Here is a 22,896-nt window from a genome sequence, read left to right as displayed (position 1 = left end):
GCCTTCAGATTAGCTCAAGAACAGCAAAGAGAGCTTCATGGAATGGGTATCCATGGCGAGCAGCTGCATCCAAGCCTTACATCACCAAGCGCAATATAAAGTGTCGACTGCAGTGGTTTGGAGACTGTGGCTCTGTCTAAAAGACAGGAGGCTGAGCTGGAGGTGGCGGAGATGAAGATGCTGAGATTTTCGTTGGGAGTGACAAGGATGGACAAGATTAGAAATGAGCAGATCAAAGGGACAGTGAAGGTGGAGCAGTTTGGAGATAAAGCCAGAGAGGCCAGGTTGAGATGGTTTGGACATGTGTTGAGGAGGAATAGTGGATATATTGGGCAAAGAATGTTGGAGATGGAGCTGCCGGGTAGAAGGAGAAGAGGTAGACCTCAGAGAAGGTTTATGGATGTAGTGAAGGTGGACATGGAGATGGTTGGTGTAAAAGTAGAGGAGGCAGTGGATAGGGCAAGATGGAGGCAGATGATCCACTGTGGCGACCCCTAAAGGGAGCAGCCGAAAGAAGAAGAAGAACGCAGTGGTGTTAAAGCACCACCACTGGACTGTAGAGCAGTGGAGATGTGTTCTCTGGAGTGATGAATCACACTTCTCCATCTGGCAATCCTGACTGCATTGTGCCACGTGTAAAGTTTGGTGGAGGCGGCATTATGGTGTGGGGCTGTTTTTCAGGAGTTGGGCTTGGCCCCTTAGTTCCAGGGAAAGGAACTTTTAATGCTTCAGCACCAAGAGATTTTCTACAATTTCATGCCAACTTTGTGGGAACAATTTGGGGACGGCCCCTTCCTGTTCCAACATGACTGCGCACCAGTGCACAAAGCAAGGTCCATAAAGACATGGATGAACGAGTTTGGTGTGGAAGAACTTGACTGGCCTGCACAGAGTCCTGACCTCAACCCGATAAAACACCTTTGGGACGAATTAGGGCGGAGAGCGTGAGCCAGGCCTCCTCATCCAACATCAGTGTCTGACCTTACAAATGCACTTCTGGAAGAATGGTCAAAAATTCCCATAAACACACTTCTAAACCTTGTGGACAGCCTTCCCAGAAGACTTATAGCCGCAAAGGGTGGGCCAACATCATATTAAACCCTATGGATTAAGAATGGGATGTCACTCAAGTTCATATGCGTGTGAAGGCAGACGACCGAATACTTTAGGAAATATAGTGCATAGTTTTAAATGTACAGTAATAAAAACAACTTGTTAAATAATTATGTAAAAATGAATTGTAACTGTTTTGGTTCGAAGATTCACACAAATGCCATAAATGGATGTTAGGGACAACAACCAAAACATTTTTGCATGAAAGAGGAGTCTTTTAAAGTACAATTGTTGAATTATGCATCCAATATGCTTCTAAAAACTGTTGTTATGCTAAATGTTTTTACCTTTTCTGCTCTTACACAGTAACAATAGTCAGAGAAACTGCAACTCACAATGATTTCCACGACCATTTTATCAGTTTGTTATGGCTTCGATTCATTAATTAATCAGGAAAAGAAAACATGTGGCCAGTAGTCTGTCATTAACTTTTTTCTTTTTTTACCAGTTAAAAATATAAGGATCACTCCTCCTTTTTGCACAGTGCTCTTTCTATCTTCTATACTTTGATCTTCTAAAACATACTTTCATCAAGATAAACAATGCCACAAGATTCCTTCTGCACTGCCCTCAAAAATACTGTTTCACTCACTCTGAAAAGTGCAGAAACAACAAAGAAACAACGCATAAACATGGCAATCCAAGTATTATCATGGAGGAAGTTTAATTCTACAAGAACATCGCATTGCTATTCAGCTTAAGCCTCCTGTAGTGATAAAGCAAAGCTAAATTCATTTGTTTGTGTGGTCAATAACATGTAATTTAACTTCATATTTCTGAGCACCCAGAAGCAGCCTGGTTATCAGCCATGTCAGACATGCAGGGCCACAAAGCATGTTCACCACACATGGATCAGCCATGACCACATGCGTGATGTTCATGATTTCATAACCGTGCGTCAACATGAAAACATAGAAAATAGTTTTTATAATCTCCACTCTGGAGAGCTTTTTCCAAAAGCTCCATTAAACACCGCCTTTGTGCCTGCCAGGAGGTCAAAATGCGGAGAAAGAAAGTACGCTTTCAAAAAACATCAATATCTGTGCAGACGAGGCAGCGATTTCACTCACTGTGACAGGCGCAGAAACAGTAGTGGAACAATGCCTGAACAGGGCAGTCCAAGTGCCATTATGGAAGACGTTTGATTCTGCAATAACTTCACATGTTTGGTGCACTGCAGAAAATGTTTGGTGCACTGCTTGTCTGCCTTCACACGCATATGAACTTGAACGACATCCCATTCTTAATCCATAAGGTTAAATATGCTGTTGGCCCACCCTTTGAAGCTATAACAGCTTCAACTCTTCTGGGAAGGCTGTCCACAAGGTTTAGGAGTGTGTTAATTGGAATTTTTGACCATTCTTCCAGAAGCGCATTTGTAAGGTCAGACGCTGATGTTGGATGAGAAGGCCTGGCTCACAGTCTCCGCTCTAATTCATCCCAAAGGTGTTCTGTCGGGTTGAGGTCAGGACTCTGTGCAGGCCAGTCAAGTTCTTCCACATTAAACTCGCTCATCCATGTCTTTATGGGCCTTGCTTTGTGCACTGGTGCGCAGTCATGTTGGAACAGGAAGGGGCCGTCCCCAAACTGTTCTCACAAAGTTGGGAGCATGAAATTGTCGAAAATCTCTTGCTGAAGCATTAAGAGTTCCTTTCCATTCCCAATTGATTGTTGTAATACCAGTGACAGTTGACTGTGGAATATTTAGTAGTGAGTAAATTTCACGACAAAGTGGCGTCTTATCACGGTAGTTTTACATATCAGTTTTACATATTTTATCAGAAAATCAGCTGTTTCGATAATGGTACAGTGAAGTGTGCTCACTTATGCGACAGGCATAACCCTGTACTGTGGTCCCTGCCATCTGTGTTTTCCCTCTTTCATTTAAGTGTTACAAATGTGTATCGCAAATGTGATCATGAGAACTAAACAATAACTCATGACAATTTTTTTATTATCAACTTTATTAATAACTGATAAGTTGTTGCAGCCCTGCTTTAACACCTATGTTAGACTCTGTAAATCTCCTAAATATATGTTAGTGTCAGACTAGTGCACTGCAAAAAATGATGTCTTAGCAGGTGAAATTATTTTAAGTTTTGTCAATATATCTATTATTTCTCATGTTGAGAAAATTCTTGCCTCACCCAAAACACATGTCTAGAAAGCCAGTGAGGAAAGGGAGTACATACCTGCAGGAGTAATCAGATTTAGAGGAGAGATCACCACGATTCACCTACAGAGAGAGAGAGAGAGAGAGAGACAGACAGACAGACAGACAGACAGACAGACAGACAGAGAGAGAGAGAGAGAGAGAGAGAGAGAGAGAGAGAGAGAGCGAGAGAGAGACAGACAGACAGACAGAGAGAGAGCGAGAGAGAGAGAGCGAGAGAGCGAGAGAGAGAGAGAGAGAGAGAGAGAGAGAGAGAGAGAGAGAGAGAGAGAGAGAGAGAGCGAGAGAGAGACAGACAGACAGACAGAGAGAGAGCGAGAGAGAGAGAGCGAGAGAGCGAGAGAGAGAGAGAGAGAGGAGAGAGAGAGAGAGAGATAAAGAAATAGAATGGAAGAGTGGGTGAAACATAAACAGACATAAAAAGAAATGTAAAATGAGAGAAAGGCAAAGAGACAAAGTCAGAGAGAGAGAGAGAGAGAGAGAGGAGAGAGAGAGAGAGAGATAAAGAAATAGAATGGAAGAGTGGGTGAAACATAAACAGACATAAAAAGAAATGTAAAATGAGAGAAAGGCAAAGAGACAAAGTCAGAGAGAGAGAGAGAGAGAGAGAGAGAGAGAGAGAGAGAGAGAGAGAGAGAGAGAGAGAGAGAGAGAGAGATAAAGAAATAGAATGGAAGAGTGGGTGAAACATAAACAGACATAAAAAGAAATGTAAAATGAGAGAAAGGCAAAGAGACAAAGTCAGAGAGAGAGAGAGAGATAGAGAGAGAGAGAGAGAGAGAGAGAGAGAGAGAGAGAGACAGAGAGAGAGAGAGAGATAAAGAAATAGAATGGAAGAGTGGGTGAAACATAAACAGACATAAAAAGAAATGTAAAATGAGAGAAAGGCAAAGAGACAAAGTCAGAGAGAGAGAGAGAGAGAGAGAGAGAGAGAGAGAGAGTGAGAGAGAGAGAGAGAGAGAGAGAGAATTACATACAGGTTACTGTAAAGGCTTCCTTTTCGCTCACATGCCTTAGATTTAATTAATTAGGACAGCGTCAAGAATAACAGAGCGTACAACGACTTTACTGGAGGAGCCCAAGGTCATGACCTCCATGCTCATTCGCAGTCTCCTCTGTTTGTCACAATACATCTTCCAGGTGTCCTCGTTGAAGCCATAATTAAAATAGTCTGACAGGTCAGCACCTGGACAGACACACACACAAACACGCACACAAACACACATGCACAACAAGGAAAAGTCATGAAATTGGATCTGGGAAAACCTCACTGACCACAAAGGTCTTTATTAGAGACAGGCTCGGACAGCTGGACATATAGTACTGTGTGAACATCAGAGATCACCTATCATTTATTTCGTTTCCAATCAAAGTGGTCATTTAAGTACAAGTTATTCATTTTTGAGGAAAAAAAACCCAAAACATTATTAACCGAAATTACACAGAAGCCTCAACAACTAAATATAATGTCAGCATTTTCAGTATTTAGTACCCACATGTCAAACACAAGGCCTGCATGCCAAGTCAGGCCTGTGGCACAATCTTATGTTGCCTGCAAAATGATTTGATTTTTCTATTAATATCAGCCTGTTTCACTCTGAGCTACACTACAGCCCCCAGCATGCACTGCAACATAATGAGCGATGTCCATTCTCTAATAACAATCTATGGGAAAGAGTTACACAAAAAGACCAGATGTCTATTGTCTAGTTCAAGCAAACAGGCAGATTTTCCAAAACATACATCCTCTGGACATTTAAAAAGGTTTTACAGTTATCTGTAGCTAATGTAGCCCATTGTTTTATATAAAACAGCTATTTTTATTTCAAATGATTTTTTAATAATTCAAATATTCAGTGCCTATTTTGCTGTTGCAGTTTTGGCATATTCTGAATATGACCGATTCACAATGAAGTAATTTATTGTTTTATGTGCGCATGTGCTGAAGTTGTATTTTAGGCTGCCTATTTTTGTGTTAACCCCTATATGGTCGTGTTTGTCACACCTGTTACTTGTCCTGTATAAGCTGGGTCTAATCTTGGCATCAGTCCAGCTATATAACTGTGCTAGCCCAATGTCATATGGGCTAGCTGGTTGTCTGAGACCTGCGCGCACAACGAATAAACTTCACTTGTCCAGACAACAGAGTCCCCTGGATCAAGAGGGTATGATTTCTTTGATGCGATATTCATGCCATATTCATATTCATTCAAAAATGAAATAAAAACAAAGCTGGCCCACAGATTTGTTGGGATTTTTAATATGGCCCTTTTACTGGCTGAGTTTGACACCACCTTCTGTGCCTTTATTATAGCTTCCATTCTTTTCAGGAGACCTGATTTCAGCTTTCAGCTCAGAAATTTGCAGGGATATTTCTCCACACCCCCAAAATCTTAGAAGTTTCTTGCATTTTCTGCTTCTCAGAATCCAGTTAATCCCAAACACACTGAGCGATCCTGGGGTCTGGACTCCGGAGTGGTCAGTTCATTGTTCTGAAAACACCAGCAGCTTCTTTGCTTGATTTGCTTTTTGTTTATTTATTTTTCTCAGTGAGGATTCTTGACAACTATACATCATTGCAGACTCATAACTTTGAGTTATCTTCTCACAGTGGAAGGATGGGCAGAAACACCTGTAGTTTTTTCAGATCTGAAGCAAAGATAAAATCTCTCAGAGATAAAAGCTTAAAGAAATTTTATTTGATGATGACGGTTTTGTGGTCTACAAGCTTTGGTATGGTTGTTAGGAGCCCCATAAGGTTGCCTTTATTACATCATAAAGCATCCCTGACCACATGCTACTCCATTATTCACACAAGATCCAAGGTTAGAGTGATGAAGAGAGCACAGAAGCTTTCAAACTTTGTTTTCCATGTTCATTCACAGCCAATCGGGCTAATATTTCTATTACATCTAACCTAAAATGCTTTCAACCCATCCAACACATACCTGGTTTCCTCCATGGCTTCTCCTCAAATGACTCAACATCCGCGCCCAGCAGAGTGCCATTGACGCTGTCCTCAGCATCCAGATCCACTCCTCTGACCTTTGTGCCTGAGGAAGAGGAGAATACACACAGGAGGTAAAGCGCACCAGTGAGAAAAGCTTTGTCTTGCACATTCACTGGTCAGGAGGTAACATTAGGGGCCCTGAAGGTGAAACAGTAGTAGATGTTTATATTGGTAATGAAACATTCAAGGAAATGTTAAGACTTGAGCCAACACAAAAAAAAATGTCAAATGTTCCCTCATTTGCAGTGGAGATCAGTTATTCATGAAGGAATGCTCAGGCAGTTTGTAATGTAATCTGTTGCATCTGTATGGCAATGTTGATCACTACAACCATTTTAATGTGTTTGTGTATTTAGAATTTAAGAATAAAAAAAGCAAACTCAATATATACACACAATGTCAATTTTAGTGCTGATAGTACCCCCATGTGGAGAAGCTTCAGCCTGCCAAACATGAGTGAGTGAGTGTTACAATCCAGATCAATGGGGAGTAGTATTACAGAAGCCAACCCTTTAATGCCCACCCTTGACTTCTGCAACCCTTTAATGCCCACCCTTGACTTCTGCAGAGATTAGGTTTAAAATTGCAGGAGTAAGTTAATGACCAGTGAGGTCAAAGGTCAGAATGTTATTACCTGACAAGCTGGCTCTGTCAGAGGTCTTTATTATGATATTGACAGGAGTGCTAGGGCAAAAGGGCAAACGCACAGTGATTAGAATAATTATAAATGTGTCACTGTGCATTTACGCAAAGCATTTAAAGTTCTCTCTTGATAAAGTGACAGAAGAAACACAGAAAATGGCACAAGAGTTTATTTTTGGCCCCTGGCCTACTCACATGGCCTGGCTGCCACCCGTTTTTATATCACCAATGGTAACGCACACATCATCATCATCGCTGTCCGAGTCACTCTGAGCATCACCGTCCTACGTAACACAAGAAAGCAAACATTTGCTGCTTTTGCTCAATTTGCTTAATCGGTGATAGAAAATCACTAATAAAGAAAAATTATCACCTTCCTTCCCACTCCATTAACACCTTCCACGTCCCCGATTAGCGCGCTGAGGAAATCAGAGCAGTGATTAAACTCCATGAACATAATTATCAAAATAATAACAATAATAACACATTTTAATTCATATAGCACCTTTCATACATGCAACTTAAAACAATCTGCAAAGAAAAAGACAAATAAAAAGCAGAATAGAGGAAAACAGAAAAATAAATAGAAAATTACAACCCCAATTCCAATGAAGTTGGGACGTTGTGTAAAACATAAATAAAAACAGAATACGATGATTTGCAAATCCTTTTCTACCTATATTCAATTGAATACACTACAAAGACAAGATATTAAATGTTCAAATGGATAAACTTTATTGTTTTTTTGCAAATATTCACTCATTTTGAATTTGATGCCTGCAACATGTTCCAAAGAAGTTGGGACAGGGGCAACAAAAGACTGGGAAAGTTGAGGAATGCTCAAAAAAACACCTGTATGGTTAATTGCAAACAGGTCAGTGTCATGATTGGGTATAAAGGGAGCATCCCTGAAAGGCTCAGTTGTTCACAAGCAAGGATGGGGTGAGGTTCACCACTTTGTGAACAACTGCGTGAGCAAATAATCCAACAGTTTAAGAACGTTTCTCAACGTGCAATTGCAAGGAATTTAGGGATTTCATCATCTACAGTCCATAATATCATCAAAAGATTCAGAGAATCTGGAGAAATCTCTGCAAGTAAGCGGCAAGGTAGAAAACTAACATTGAATGCCCGTGACCTTCGATCCCTCAGGCGACTCTGCATTAAAAACCGACATCATTCTGTAACAGATATTACCACATGGGCTCAGGACACTTCAGAAAACCACTGTCAGTGAACACAGTTCATCACTCCATCTACAAGTGCAAGTTAAATCTCTGCCATGCAAAGCGAAAGCCATATATCAACAACACCCAGAAACACTGCCGGCTTCTCTGGGCCTGAGCTCATCTGAGATGGACTGACGCAAAGTGGAAAAGTGTCCTGTGGTCTGACGAGTCCACATTTCAAATTGTTTTTGGAAATCATGGACATCGTGTCCTCTGGGCCAAAGAGGACTGTCCGGATTGTTATCAGCACAAAGTTCAAAAGCCAGCATCTCTGATGGTGTGGGGGTGTGTTAGTGCCCATGCCATGGGTAACTTGCACATCTGTGAAGGCACCATTAATGCTGAAAGGTACATACAGGTTTTGGAGCAACATATGCTGCCATCCAAGCAACGTCTTTTTCAGGGACGTCCTGCTTATTTCAGCAAGACAATGCCAAGCCACATTCTGCACGTGTTACAACAGCGTGGCTTCGTAGTAAAAGAGTGCGGGTACTAGACTGGCCTGCCTGCAGTCCAGACCTGTCTCCCATTGAAAATGTGTGGCACATTATAAAGTGCAAAATACGACAACGGAGACCCCGGACTGTTGAGCAACTGAAGTTCTACATCAAGCAAGAATGGGAAAGAATTCCACCTACAAAGCTTCAACAATTAGTGTCCTCAGTTCCCAAACGCTTATTGAGTGTTGTTAAAAGGAAAGGTGATGTAACACAGTGGTAAACATGCCCCTGTCCCAATTTCTTCGGAATGTGTTGCAGGCATCAAATTCAAAATGAGTGAATATTTGCAAAAAACAATAAAGTTTAAAGTAAAAAGTTTCGTCAAAAAGGAACAATACAAAAAGCATAAAACTAAAACAGTAATAAAAATGAGTGCCTACTGTTTGATCAAAGCAAGCAAAGAAAAACTTAAATTTCAAAAAATAAATAAATAAAATATAATATAATAAAAGCTTGTTGGAGGGACTTCCACAATTTAGGAGCATATACACCAAAAACAGCCTCACTACTTGTTTGCATTTACCAAATAGGCCAAATACAGATATCAAACATCAGTGAACAGGGAGCAAAGATGGAGCTTGCCAGAGCATGTGGGCCAGTCCGTAGCATTTTCTTTAAGGCACCTAATTCAGGTTACTACATTTATCAACCCTCAACATATCAACATTGATCAAATCATACTTGGAGTCTGGAGAACTTCACCCCCTCTCAGATCATGCTGTGTGTTCTGTTTGGGCATCTTGTATCTCTGACAAGATCAGCACCCGAACAGATGCTACCAAATACAAAAGCTTCTCCACTTCAAAGCCAAGAGTGGCTTGGTGGATCAGTTTACCCGCCAGGCTTCAGCAGTGAAAGCCCATATCAGGCCTCTTTAAGGCCAATGAGCTGAGAAGTGAAATTTACACTAGGGCATCTTTAAGCTCCTGTGCCACTCCAATGAAAGTGACGCGCTGCAATTGCTGAGATAGGCCGCGTCAGGCCAAGAAAACTTCAAATGGCTCTCGCTTTGGCTGAAGGCAAGCTAAGGAAACGAGCTTCCCCCCCAAGAGCTTCCAAGCTATGAAAAGTCATCAGCACTGATACATGTGGAAATATAAGAGTTAACATGTTGATGTGATTTAAAAAGTTCAAGCCAAATCCTCTTAAAAACAAGAGATCAATTACTTTGAAACTGTATCACCTCCCCGTTGATAAAAATGTAGACCACAGTGGTTAGGGAGACACCCACCTGAGTAATGAATTAAAACATAAGGACTGCATATAGTAATGTTTTAGCAATTGTAGCAATTCTTATTATACATGTGTATATATTTCTTGATTGTAAGAGCTGAGGATGTAAAATCTTAGTGACATGTTTACATATAGAACAATAAAAAAAAATGTTAATGTGATTTTTTTCCACACAAGCTGGGCCTGAAGGCTTCCTGTAATGAGGTTATCACCAAGCACAAAAAGGGGCATTAAATGTACATGCTTCATTAGCGCAGGACAACTCCACCTAACGAGAAATAAATGCTTCAACCGCTTTTGTTCCAACTCAGTGCCCGACTCACACTCCCTTGCAAGCAATGTGACTCTAATACAAATGCAACCAAGCACATCGTTAGAGCGTACGCAGGACCTAGAAATAGCCAATGCTCACAGTGCCAGGGGCAGCAGTTAGAAAGTCATTGGACAAGTGCACAAAAAGTGTGTATGAGTCAGTACAGCAGAGGGTGTGTTCAAACAAGTGGCAATATTTGGGAGCTACATTACAGATGTATGAGAATGAACTCTACTCTGAGTAGAAAATGTATCCACTTTGGTGGGATGATAGCAGGCATGGACCAGGTACAGACCACTCGATATATATTCAATTTCCAGTCAAAATGGCCATTAAGGATAAATTAAATTTCAGGAGATATTTCTAAGGTGAACCGTTAATACAACAATCTTGCATTAAGAAGGATGGTCAAAAAACGTAAGTGAAAAAACAGGACTTTCCCCAAAAAAAAAAATTAATTGAAAAACTGAAAAATGAAAAAGGGGAAATGTTTAAAAGATATAGAGAAAAGGGGACTCAACAAATAAGGTGGGCAATATGATTTATCATTTTCATGATATATTAGTTATTTTCTGAGCCTCTCAGGGATATTGTCAACATTTACAGAGCACTGACTGCATGTGTCAATACAAAGAGAGCATAATTAATCCTGTTTAATTAAATTCAGTGCGGAGAAGTTTGTGAAACAAAAAAAATTCCTGTAGTTTTATACGTTGTAAAAAAAAAAAAACAACAACATTGTATGCTTCCATCAATCAGGTGGAACATTATGACCTCCTTGTTTTTACGCTCATTGTCCATTTTATCAGCTCCACTTACTGTATAGTTGCACTTTGTAGTTCTACAGTTACAGACTGTAGTCCATCTGCTTCTCTGATACTTTGTTAGCCCCCTTTTATCCTGTTCTTCAGTGGTCAGGACCCCCATGGACCCTGACAGAGCAGGAACTATTTGGGTGGTGGATCATTCTCAGCACTGCGGTGACACCAATGTGGTGGCAGCGTGTTAATGAGTGTTGTGCTCAGTGGATCAGACACAGCAGTGCTGCTGGAGTTTTTAAACACAGTGTCCACTCACTGCCCATTCTTTCAGACACTCCACCTTGTAGATGTAAAGTCAGAGACAGTAGCTCATCTGCTGCTGCATTTTGTGTTGGTCATCCTCTAGTCCTTCATCAGTGGTCACAGGAAGCTGTTGGCTGGATATTTTTGGTTGTCGGACTATTCTCAGTCCAGCAGTGACACTGAGGTGTTTAAAAACCCCAGCAGCACTGCTGTGTCTGATCCTCTCAGAACAGCACAACACACACTACATCAGTGTTACTGCAGTGCTGAGAATGATCCACTACCCAAATAGTACCTGCTCTCTGAGGGTCCATGGAGTCCTGACTACTGAAGAACAGGGTAAAAGGGGGCTAACAAAGTATCAGAGAAACAGATGGACTACAGTCTGTAACTGTAGAACTACAAAGTGCACCTATATAGTAAGTGGCGCTGATAAAATGGACAATGAGCGGAGAAATAAGGATCATAAGAGACATAATATTATGCCTGATTGGTGTAATATGTTATATTTTAGTAGCATTTATAGTATGTTGCACTACAGGTTCTGTTTGTTTGATCCAAATTATTAACTAAATTATTAACTAAATTATTAACTAAATGTTGTATATCATGTAGCACTAAAATGTCTTGAAGTATCCTGATTTCCCCCCACCCCCAACATATCACCTCTCTAACCAAAGGTGTCACCAAATAGTGTTTAAAGCTTTTATTTTTGAGAAAGAGGAGAAAATCAAACTCTGCTGTTGCTTCAGATTTGGAAAAATGCACAAGTGTCTGTGTCTTCTTCCCCTGCTCAATGCTATGGGTCAGAAAGAAAGACAAAGGAAAGAAGATACAAAACCCTGCTAGGAACATCTTGTATAAATAAAAATAATGCATGGCTATGACTTAGTAAGGTGTGGGAACAAGATCCTAATGTGTGACCACGACTGAATAAGGCATGATCTCTTTCCCATGCCTTATTAAGTTGTGGCCATGACTTAATTATCTCATTCCCATGCCTTACTACAATGGCCACGCTTATATTCCTGTTCCCACACCTTACTAATTCGTGGCCACACATTATTTTTATTTATATGGGATGTCACCAGCAGGACTCTGTAAGAGGACAATTTGCAAATCAAATAAAGATACTACTGATGTTCTCGGACCAATGGACTGACCACCCCAGAGTCAGACTGCAGCATCACTGAATATGTTTGGGATTACTTGGATCATGAGAGGCAGAAAATACAACCAACTCCTAAGACTGAACTGGAAGAATGGAAAAACATCCCTGCAGATTTATTTAAAAAATTAAAAGCATGTATCCTAAAAATAATGAAAGCTGTTACAAAGGCAAAGCGTGAACACACTAAATACTGGACATTTTGACATTAAATTTACTATAATTAGTTGCTGTATGATTTTCTGTTCAATATGTTTTATGCTTTTTTTCCCTGACACTGAAAAAATTCAATAATGGCAGTTTAACTGTAGTCTCTGAGTTTGCAGAATACACACATGTATCATCTGACAATGTGTATAAGACCGTAGACATCAAACAGGCACTCACCTGAAAACCTCAGTCTCTGTCTTCTCATCATCATCATCAACAGGATTAGCATCATCTTCATCATTCTCTATGAGAAACAGGCAGAGAAACTGAGTGAGGCTCTCAGCACGAATAAGACTGAAAAACCCAGCCATGGGCTGGGCAAACAGAGCTGGGAGATTTAATGAAGGCTCAGAGGTTATTAAAAGTAGACTCCACTCAATAATATTCTGCAGGTAGGGATGTGTTGCTATGGGAATAAGATGTCGAAATCCAATATTTTTCATGTACAAATCTGCTGATGTGCCTTTTAAAGTGTAGAAAGTAGTACCAGATCTATCTGGATTAGCATTACGCAGACAACATGTTCTGCCTGTCGGGCCAAAACCTTTTATATCTTATTTTTTGTCTTTTTCACTGTGTGAAAACTTAGAAGATAGATAGCCAATAGAAACAGTCTAAAATTACTCTGGCAAAAAACCTGCCCCTTCAATTTACATCCAAAGCCAAATGCACGTTTCCCTTCTCCTGTAAAGTTACCATTTTGGAGATGTAAAATTTTGTCCCGATTTATTTAGAGAGGTTTCCAAATGCAGACGTTTTTAGCAAAGTAGCCTAGCATGACCTGAATGTTCTGCTCTTCCGGTAAACCACCAAATCAATCAGTCTGATCTTAGCGTTGGTCCAATGTCGCATTTTTCTTAGAATGAGTATCTGTCAATACCAATATGATTTCAATGTAGGGGTGGGCGATATTGCAAAAGTACTATATCATGATACTTCAAGACATTTTCACGATACATGAAAATACAGTCATTACAATATTTTGTTTTTCTGATATTTAATAAGTTGGAAAATTAAGATGAAGTGACCCTTATTAGTCCCACAATGAGGAAATTTCACCCCCTCGATTTAACCCATCCGTGCAGTGAGACACCACATACACACTAGTGAAGACACACACTGGGGAGCAGTGAGCACACTTGCCCAGGATGGTGGGCAGCCCAATCCGCAGCACCCGGGGAGCAGTTGGGGGGTAGGTGCCTTCACTTCAGTCACCTTCCGGTCACAAGGCTGGTTCCCTAACCTACAGCCCACGACTACCCACCAATAATATGGATTTTATATTGTTATAAAAATCTACAATAATAAAAATAAGTGTTAGTGTTCTTTAAGTGCTGACGATATGCTCAGAAAAGCAGACCATGAGCAAACTGATCACGATAACTACACAATATTGCTATATTGCCCACCCCATTTCAACATCACTGTGTATCCCTTTTTGGTACTTTCAGTACTGTTTAAAAGTGTCTGACATGTTTAATGAGCCGAAAACGTGGCAGGATCATCATGTCATTTCTGTGAGTGGACATTTCTGCCACCTGCTTAGTTTTGCACACTTTTGCAAACTTCATCTAGCTCACATGTCACCAACCGCCCAAAAAACAGGGAATGGCAGCAGTTTTCGTACTGCTTGTGTCAGCAAACTACCAGATGAAAGCAGTGGCAGTGCTTGAGAGAGTTTATTTGTGCCATATGCTTGCAGCTGCAGTTGAACTGGGAGTGTTATCTTCTTCTAAAAGCTCGAAGGTAACGTTCCTCTCAGACTCTCAGGGGTTTGGTAGCTAAACGCCGTTCAAACAAGCCTTTTACCGAAGCCCACACGTTTGTGTACACCCGCTGTTGGTCGCTTTGCCAGCTGGTCACCTTAGAGATTTGCGATTTGGTACTGTAAACGTTTGTGACAGCGCTAAAGAAGGTGTTAAAAAGGCCATCCGAGGGACAAATGGGACAGCAGATGATCGTTCCCAGCTAGTTTTAGGGTATTTAACGTTAGACACTGTTTTGATCTCACCTCCATAAAGCCACTCCTCGTCATCCCCACTAGCACAGCCTGCTTTTTCCGTTCCTTCAGTGGACATCCTGACCGGCTGACCACTGTTTTAAGAGTTTTGTGGGTCAGACGAGCCCCTCTAGGGCGATTTTAAACAGGGGGTGGGGGGTTAAGCAGTTAGCTAGGTAGTCTGCGAGCGGACTGTGCAGCTGTCAGAGCTGGAGCTGCGCGCTGGCGTTTCCAAGGACACCGAGCAGACACGAGGGCGGCCACGCGCACGCTGAGCTGGCTGTGCAGGAAGTTTGAGCAGAGCGCTGGAGCTGCACAGCAGTTCGGCTTTATTTTCAGATTGATCCTAAAATACCGGCATTGGTGTGAGGTCGTTTTTATTAAAGGGCCCATAGCGTATGTAATCGTCATAACGAATTCGTTCATGACCGTTTTCCACCCCTCCTTGCCCGTGTTGTTGCTGTTTGAATAAAACCAGTGTATGTAAACAGATTCTGTTCTGATTGGCTGATCTTTCCCCCCTGAGGTTCGCTTTAACGGTTGTGTGGCTTTATGTTCCAAACACAGCCATTTCCATAGGACCACTTTCCCACCTCTGTTCTCTAGAATTAAACTACTTTTGTTGTCATTATGACCAAAATCTGTTGTTTAGTCTTACTTGGCTTCAGTGAATTGTTTCCAAAAAAAAAAAAAAAAAAAAGTACGTAAAGTTGATATGCTTTCTGATTCATTCATTAGCTCGTTTAAACCATATACATATCAGGCTGGGATTCTTCAAATTAAATGTGCTAATGATTATTCTTCATTTTTATGGACAATTAGAAGAGATTTGAGCCAATTTAAGTCGTTTAAAGGATGGCTAAATCATATGGAATAATGTTGTCTTTTTCTATTTTCATACAAACATTTTGATCTGTGTATTTTTTTTTTTTTTTACAAATAATTCTGTTTTTAGAACATGCTCCTATCGATTTGAATGCATCAAATATTTTTACATTGCAAAATTATATGGGAGAGAGAGAAGACGAGACCCAACACCGTGACGCAGTTCTCCCGCGACCAGGCTGAGCCACGTCACCCTGCTGAGCCCGGCGTGTGTTTTGTTGTGGTGTGAGGTGTCGGTGAGAGGCTCTGCTTTCGGCGCCCTTTTCACTGTTTTCTCCCTTTTAAAAACACGCCGCCGCCTTGCAGACATGTCGCCCACGGACAGCTTCGCGTCTTTCCCCGCTCAAGTGTGGGAGAAGGTGCTGTCGAAGGTGAAGAAGGCGGTGGTGTTTATGGACGAGCCGTGCTCGGAGAGTCTGCACTGGAGCGCAGGCGGCGCCGCGCGGCTCTTCGGGGCAGGAGCCCGCAACGTCAAGCGCTTCTCCAGCTTCGAGGCCGGCGCGGATGACGAGCCCAAAGCGGTGTTCGTGGTCAGCACGCTGCTGAAGGGGAGAACGGCGGATGTTATTAAAGACATAATCTCCCTCAGCCGCTTCCAGTACTGCGTGGTGTTCACGGCCGTACCTCACTCGCTCCACCTCGCCTCCGGCTCCAGCAGCAGCAGCAGCGCTGAGTCCGAGGGAAGCCCCGTGTTCGCGCGCTTCGAGGAGAAGCTCTGCGAGTGGATGGGCGACATGAACTACACGGCCGAGGTGGCTTACGCCCCGGTCGCTTTCGCCCGCCTTTCGCCTCAGCTCCTGCTCGCGCCGGCCTTCGCCGACCTCTTCCCGCTGCTGGAGAGCGACCTCCAGTCTGTGAACGAGAAGAGGCCCGAGAAAAGGCGGTTTTTGAGCGTGGCGGACGTGGACGCGGCCGCCCTGCCCGTCGAGCTGCAGGTTAAAATGAAGGCGTTCGCCTCGGCGCTCGATGCTCTGCTCGAGTTCAGCAGTGTGCGAGAAGAGAGCTTCGCCGTGGGGCCACTGAGCCGCCTGCTCGCGGCTGAGCTGGCCAGTCACCCGCAGGCGAAAAACAGAAGGAAGACTGCGCAAAATAAAGCGTCGGTGGTCTTCATCGACAGAACTCTGGATCTGACAGGTGTGGGTTCTGTCAACAGTAGTGAGCACATCACCCCCGCCCCCCCAGTTTTCAGTAAAGCACCTTCACACGATCAGCCCATAAGTGTTGCACCATCACTGTCCACTTCAGACTGCCTACCGTTGTAGTTCCACTGAGTGTTCACTTTAAAAACAGCTGTCTAGGTTTCACTCACTGTGGGGTATTTAGCAAAGCAAGATTTCTCACCTGGATAACTAATGGTAAAAGTCGAGCATTGTCCAGTAACAATGTTCCTTAGCTCTTCTTCTGTTTGACAGGCCTGTTTTATCAGACTGACTGAGAAATCCTACTTAATGAATCGGCCACTTTATAAGCCACACCAGTCTTGCAGGTCCATTATTTGGACAATCTAGACCATCAACATCTGTTTGCCATGCACCGTTTGGTCAGACCACTGGAGTGCTGGTGACCAGATATTAATTGAGTTGTGGATTGTTCTCAACAAAGCACAGCTACAAGATCAGCTATGTGGTCAGAAGTTGACCGCTGATGAAAGGCTACAGAAACACATGGTAGCAGATGGGCTTCAGTCTCTAACTGTACATCAGCAGGCTGGGCCTATAAGTGGGTATTTCTAATTTAGTGACCCGTAAAGGTATATACAGTCACAAGGGATCTATAAAGGAGCAGGACCTCAAGCTTTCTTTCTCAAATTTTTAATTTCTTATGGTGCCTCTCTTTTTCTGTCAGGGGCTGTGGGTCACCATGGGGACAACTTGGTGGAGAAGATACTGTCTGTGTTGCCTCCCTTGCCAGGTCATGTGACTGATGTTCAGGTGGATATGTGGGAGCTCACACACTTGCGACGCACGTCTGAGGTGCAGGGTGTCTTGGCGCCTGGATGCCTGGCTCAGAACCAGTAAGAGCATTCACCTGTTACAGCACACTAACTGTGGTAACTCACTGAGGACATTTACACTGAAGAAGTGGCTGAGTTGCCAGTTTATTTGGTCACTTGTGGGCATTTAGTGAAATACATCTACCATATAGGTACACTTTGTATGTGTACAGGTACTGACAGCTGTTACCATTGATCAGCCATCCTCTACCCTGTCTTATATTGGAAAGGGACCCCCATAGGACCACTTTCAATACAGAAGTAATGCTGACATGGTGGTGACATGTTAGTGAGTGCTGCACTGGTGTGACCCAATTAGGCACAGGAGAACACATTTAAATAACACGGCAATTAAACAAAGTGTTGTACAATACATTAAATAGTTATTTAATAAAAGTAATGAACAATAAATACACAACACAGTGCAAAACCCAGTATTCAGTACACTGCAAACAACGTGTTGGATGGCAGTTTGGTTAGTTGATGATAAAACCTATAAGAATGTAAATAGTGCAGAAGAGTACACAATACAGACCTGGAAACCTGGGTATTTTAGTTGTGCGAAGGGATATGAGTAAAGCAGCAGAGTACAGACCTGAGTGGTTAAATGGTGAAAATCATATACAAGGTATAGCAGCCATGAGAAATAAGTATGCCATTGTTTCTAGTTCTTTACATTAGGACCTCATTGACATCATTCATTTTAGTGTTCTAAAGATCCTCAACTTAGGGATCATGATCAGAGCATGGTGAGAGGTCAGTCTAGTTTCAGACCCACTGGATGGGCCCTATTTGCACTGAGTGCTCAGCCAGGCATGACTGCGTAAGCTTGCTCTGCACTCGCTTTCAGGCATTTTTTGGGCCAAATAGTCCTCAGAGAATGAGTGCAGGCAGTGTCTGACCAAAAACATTTCTCTGTAGTTTTATTTTCCCTTACCCATTTGTGCAAGTAGCAGACAAAAATGTAGCATGTTCTCTTTTTTCTCTCATTACATTCACTCTTTTCTTTTTTCTCGTTGCATTCTAGACTGGCTTTAGTCTAGCCTTAGCCCTAACTCAGGGGTCGGCAACTCAAATGTTAAGAAGAGCCATTTTGTCTTTTCAACAAAAATCATTCCGCCTTGGGAGCCACAACATTTTATGTCCATTTATTGAAATAAAGTTTTTTCCTTCTTGGTTGTAAATATGTCTCAGTATGTGCTAATGTCCTAGTGTAGACTAAAAAATAGAACATACAACGCAGACTTACTTTACTCTGCTTTAAGCTTTAGCTCAGGTGTAGCTACTCTTCTCACATCTCCAGCAGGAGACTTTTCCTTAAAAATAGAATAGTTTCTGGTGAAATGTCTCACTCATTCTCTTGAATTTTCCCGTTCCACCTTAAATGGTGCCTGAGGTGCCAGAATGTAACTGCTGCACCATTTCGGGTGGAACAGAAAAATTCAAATGAGAAGCTGACTACAGCCTTTTTAGCGTTTGGCAGTTTCTCGTTGCAGATTAAATATATCAGGAGGCCAGCTTAGTGCTTAGAAATGAAAATGAGTCCATTAGTCTCAAAAGTGTCGATGTTTGTCTTAAATCTTGCTCTTTGCCATTGCATTACCTGCTAGCTAGGCGAGATAGGTATCTGTGTTGCTATGGTGACCAGCAGTCCGAGCGCTTACCTCCAGGGTTAAAGGTTGTACAATTAGCAGTTAAATTCCAGCAATTTATTGTTAAAACTGTGTTGAACGATCAGCAGAGCTTAATTTTACTGCAAAGGAGGATTATTTTATTTTTACCTACAAATCTAATTCTGCTATGGAGTAAAAGAGGTGCATGTTGCCGACCCCTGCCCTAGACCAAAGTGGATTTTTAGTAGAGATCCACGTTGACTTAGTAATATAGTCTGATTGCATTAGTATGCCTATTCTGGAGGCGTCTGTTTCCCCCCAGAGAACTGGGATTCTTCCCCATTGATGGCTAGAGGTTAGGCTTATTTAAGATGATGGAGTCTTAAATAAACGCCTGTTTCTGTGTGTTTTCACTGTTCATATAGACTTTTGACACCCTCCATGTGGTTTCTATGAACAGTTTTATAAGCAGTACTGCACCTAAATATCACTTGTGAAGAAAAGAAGAAGTTTAGAAGTTTCTAAAGCAGAAAGAATATGGATTCTGAATGAACGGGAGTTCCCCATGCGTGCTTTGGCAGATACACATTCCCCTATATGGACCCGCAGAGGAACATAGTATTTTGAGTAGTGGTGCATTATTGCTCTGGTCATCACAAATTTGTCTGTTTGTATTAGAATAATTGGCCGTGTTTGAGAGGGCCTATTGCTGATGTCATTTCCTGTAAGGTGGAATGTGGTAAGGAATGACCCCAGGTTTCTGCTGAACTGTGTGATTCTGCTATTCTGACTTATTATGTGAGACGTCTATGGTGAATTCATGTGTTTACTTTGTGTTGTCCTGATGAAAAGTTATGTTTTTCTTTCTATGAGAGCTGTCACTGCATATAGTCAGGGTTTTTTTGCTTGACCTCACTGCCCTGTGTTTAAACCTGTGCTTGGTCACATTACTGGTAGGATTTGTTGATAACGCCATTGTAAAAACACTTTTTAAACGTGTTCAGCTCTTTCTGTTCTGTGGTTAATTCCTGGTGTCTTTTCACCACGCAGTTAAAACCCAGGCTTGAGATCAGACGCTTTGTGGTGGACGTTTCAACCTGCTCCCAGCTCAGTTATTATTATATATAGTATTTGTTGGAGTGCAATTACTTTACAAGGGCTGGCTTAAAAGGCTATCCCATTACAGCTTGAACCTAAATGGCATCACTGTGGAAAACACTTTGCAATGCTTTGGTTCATTAGTCAGGCTTTGGGTGCTGCTGGTGGTGGAGTTTCTTTCCTCATTTCCTTTATATAAAATAGGTCATATCTCTCCCATTCAGAGCATAAATCCTAATGGGGGGGGCTGTCAGGTGCAGTGAGATGAGGTTAGTGGGTCAAGAACATCTCAGGTATACACAAGTTTTGCTTGGGAGAATGCTCAGCTGGGCAGTATGGGCAGAAATCGTAGCACAGTGTATTTTTCCAGATCATTTACTGGTAAACAAAATAATTTATTATTAAAAGAGCATAACATACTGCACTGCAGTGGAGCCACAATATCCTCTTGTTCCGTAACTCTTTTGCTCTTTATGGTTTCTGCGATGAAGATTTGTGCTTTTGCAAGTGAATTGGTAGACTTCTTTTTGGCTGTCTAGAGAGTAAAAGCTGGATACCACCAGCAATTATATAACAGTTATTCAAAGTCCAAGGCTTTTGCTGCTAATGCTGGATCGAGGAACTGCATAATCTTTTTAGCAAAAATATGTCAAGCACACATTTTTGATGTCAACAAATGATTGATTTCAGTAATTATCTGTATTGTTTTTACTCCTGGGCCTACTATTTTGCTTGATCCAAGTTCTCACACTGAGACCCTTTGGTTTCCTTGCCCATTATCAAGCCTAAAGTATACCATACTGTGCGAAACTCAGAGACCACCCTGCATTTTTTTTCTTTTTCCAGTTAAAACTGCCTTTAAGCACAAGCTGTTTATTATATGGGGGGATATTTTTGAGGAGATCCACTTGCACAAGAAAGGAGAAAGATAATTGAAAATAAGTGAAAAAACTGTTTCCAAAAATGACATTCAAATAAGGGGCTCCTTACAATCATGCAAGACCTGGTAGACTACCAAAACTTTTACAGTCAGGTAAACAGTAATTCAAGCTTTTATCTTCTTGAGATAAGAGAATATTAGGATCAAAATCCATCCACAGGTGCTGCCGTCCATCCTACTGCTGTGAGAAGACAACTCAACACCATGAATCTGATGCTATAGCTGTCAAAAATCATTACACAGAGAAGAAAACAGGCAAAACTAATTGGCAAACGAAGCAAAAACCTCTCAGAACAATGTACTAGCATTCCCAGTGTCCAGACCTTCACATCACTGAATGTGTTTGGCATTATGTGCATGGTGAGAAGCATAAAATGCAACCAACTTCAAAGACTGAACTTAGAAGGTGTGGAAAAACATCTCTATAGATTCTTGGAAAACTGAAAGTCTTGAAAAGAATGTAAGCTGTAATAAAGGAAAAGCGTGGACACGCTGAGCACTGGAGAAAAATATATATTTCATTGAATTGCTTCTTCACAACGCTTTGTGAAAAAGATGTTCAACTTTTTGTGATGCTGCAAATTTGTTCTCAATAGCTGACTTGACTTGAAATGAACTAAATGAAGGATGCTCTCTGACTTTGCTGCAGTTTGCTGCAGATGTACTGTTGCTGTTCCAATTTCAGGGTTTTTTTTTTCTCACGGTTAACTGAGACTGGATGATCCACAAACTCACCAACACACAAAACAGAGAAGACCACACGCACTAGCACCACATCCCTTCACAGTTATTAGTGCATTACAGTAGTGAGCGCAAATCCAGTGCCAGACCTCCATGGCAATGAACAGGAGCTGACTGTGGGCCAGATGGCATAGAGGCTGCATGAATGGGCTGCAGTAAGACAATGCAGCAGCACCAAAGCCTCTGAACCAATCTGTGAACTGGACAAAATGGATTAGGTCTAAAGTGCTAGATAGCTTACACATGCAGTTCCAGGCAGCTATGAATGAGGGCATTGTGGGGTGCTGTTCTTGCATCCATGTCTGTGTGAGGGAGAGAGTGAATTTCTGTGTTAAAAGTTTGCCATTAAAGCAATAGTTTGTGGAAAAAAAGGTGTTTACCTTACCTTAAATATAGACAAACAGCCAAGACATGTTTGGCATCTGAAGGAACTACAAGGCTGGTTCCATTATAAGCTAGCAAGTCATAGAAGTTTATTCACAACCAGTTCGCATCATACAGACTTGATTATATGCTTTCTGACAGAGAGTATCATTGGATCTCACTCACCAACTGTTCTTAAGAAGACCCACTTTCGCAGTTTTCGCGACGATCCTGAAATTCACCAGTGTTTTGTTATTTGAGATTTGCGCTTTGTTCTACACACACTTGAAGCAAAATGTGCAACTCCTCGGCTTAAGAACACGTCATGAATGTGATGCTGACTTTTTCGTAGGACTTTTCCCAAGAACAAATTTAAGAAACAAACTCAAGATAATGGTGAGTATGGCCCATTATTGATATTGTATAAATGAAGTACGTTACATAGCCAAAAACAGTAACAGCAGCTGTCTTTGAGCCTGAACTGTGGTCCCTACTTTTGTCAATGTTTATATATTGCAGTACATCGTACAGTGTAAGAAACCACATGAGCAAGTCTGTTTGAGATTATTAAGTCATTGGGAATTGTTATCTGTAAGTCATTATCCTTCT

The 22,896-nt window shown here is 41.7% G+C and overlaps 2 protein-coding genes across 4 annotated transcripts in view; one reads left to right on the top strand and one right to left on the bottom strand.

The window, feature by feature from the left end:
• Positions 1–15,881, bottom strand: part of fip1l1a (FIP1 like 1a (S. cerevisiae)) — a 55,849-nt gene extending 39,968 nt beyond the window's left edge. For 2 of the 3 annotated variants that reach the window (XM_017687982.2, XM_017687988.2), the window contains exons 1-8: positions 15,693–15,881; positions 12,833–12,899; positions 7,312–7,357; positions 7,134–7,222; positions 6,931–6,980; positions 6,235–6,339; positions 4,345–4,472; positions 3,306–3,349 (exon numbers count right to left, since the gene is read on the bottom strand). In XM_017687982.2, the coding sequence (XP_017543471.1) occupies positions 3,306–3,349; positions 4,345–4,472; positions 6,235–6,339; positions 6,931–6,980; positions 7,134–7,222; positions 7,312–7,357; positions 12,833–12,899; positions 15,693–15,849 (686 nt within the window). In that variant the 5' untranslated portion in view covers positions 15,850–15,881. Of the gene's footprint in view, positions 1–3,305; positions 3,350–4,344; positions 4,473–6,234; positions 6,340–6,930; positions 6,981–7,133; positions 7,223–7,311; positions 7,358–12,832; positions 12,900–14,666; positions 15,323–15,692 lie in introns of those variants that run through there. The other variant, XM_017687995.2, reaches the window with a different exon arrangement.
• Positions 15,811–22,896, top strand: part of scfd2 (sec1 family domain containing 2) — a 231,333-nt gene continuing 224,247 nt past the window's right edge. The window contains exons 1-2 of the mRNA XM_017687970.2: positions 15,811–16,673; positions 17,385–17,553. Of these exons, the coding sequence (XP_017543459.2) occupies positions 15,848–16,673; positions 17,385–17,553 (995 nt within the window). The 5' untranslated portion in view covers positions 15,811–15,847. The remainder of the gene's footprint in view (positions 16,674–17,384; positions 17,554–22,896) is intronic.

The sequence above is a fragment of the Pygocentrus nattereri genome, chromosome 4, assembly GCF_015220715.1.
Source record: "Pygocentrus nattereri isolate fPygNat1 chromosome 4, fPygNat1.pri, whole genome shotgun sequence".
Taxonomy (NCBI): domain Eukaryota; kingdom Metazoa; phylum Chordata; class Actinopteri; order Characiformes; family Serrasalmidae; genus Pygocentrus; species Pygocentrus nattereri.
The sequence above is the reverse complement of the archived record's forward strand: the minus strand, read 5'-3'. Positions and strand labels throughout refer to the sequence as shown.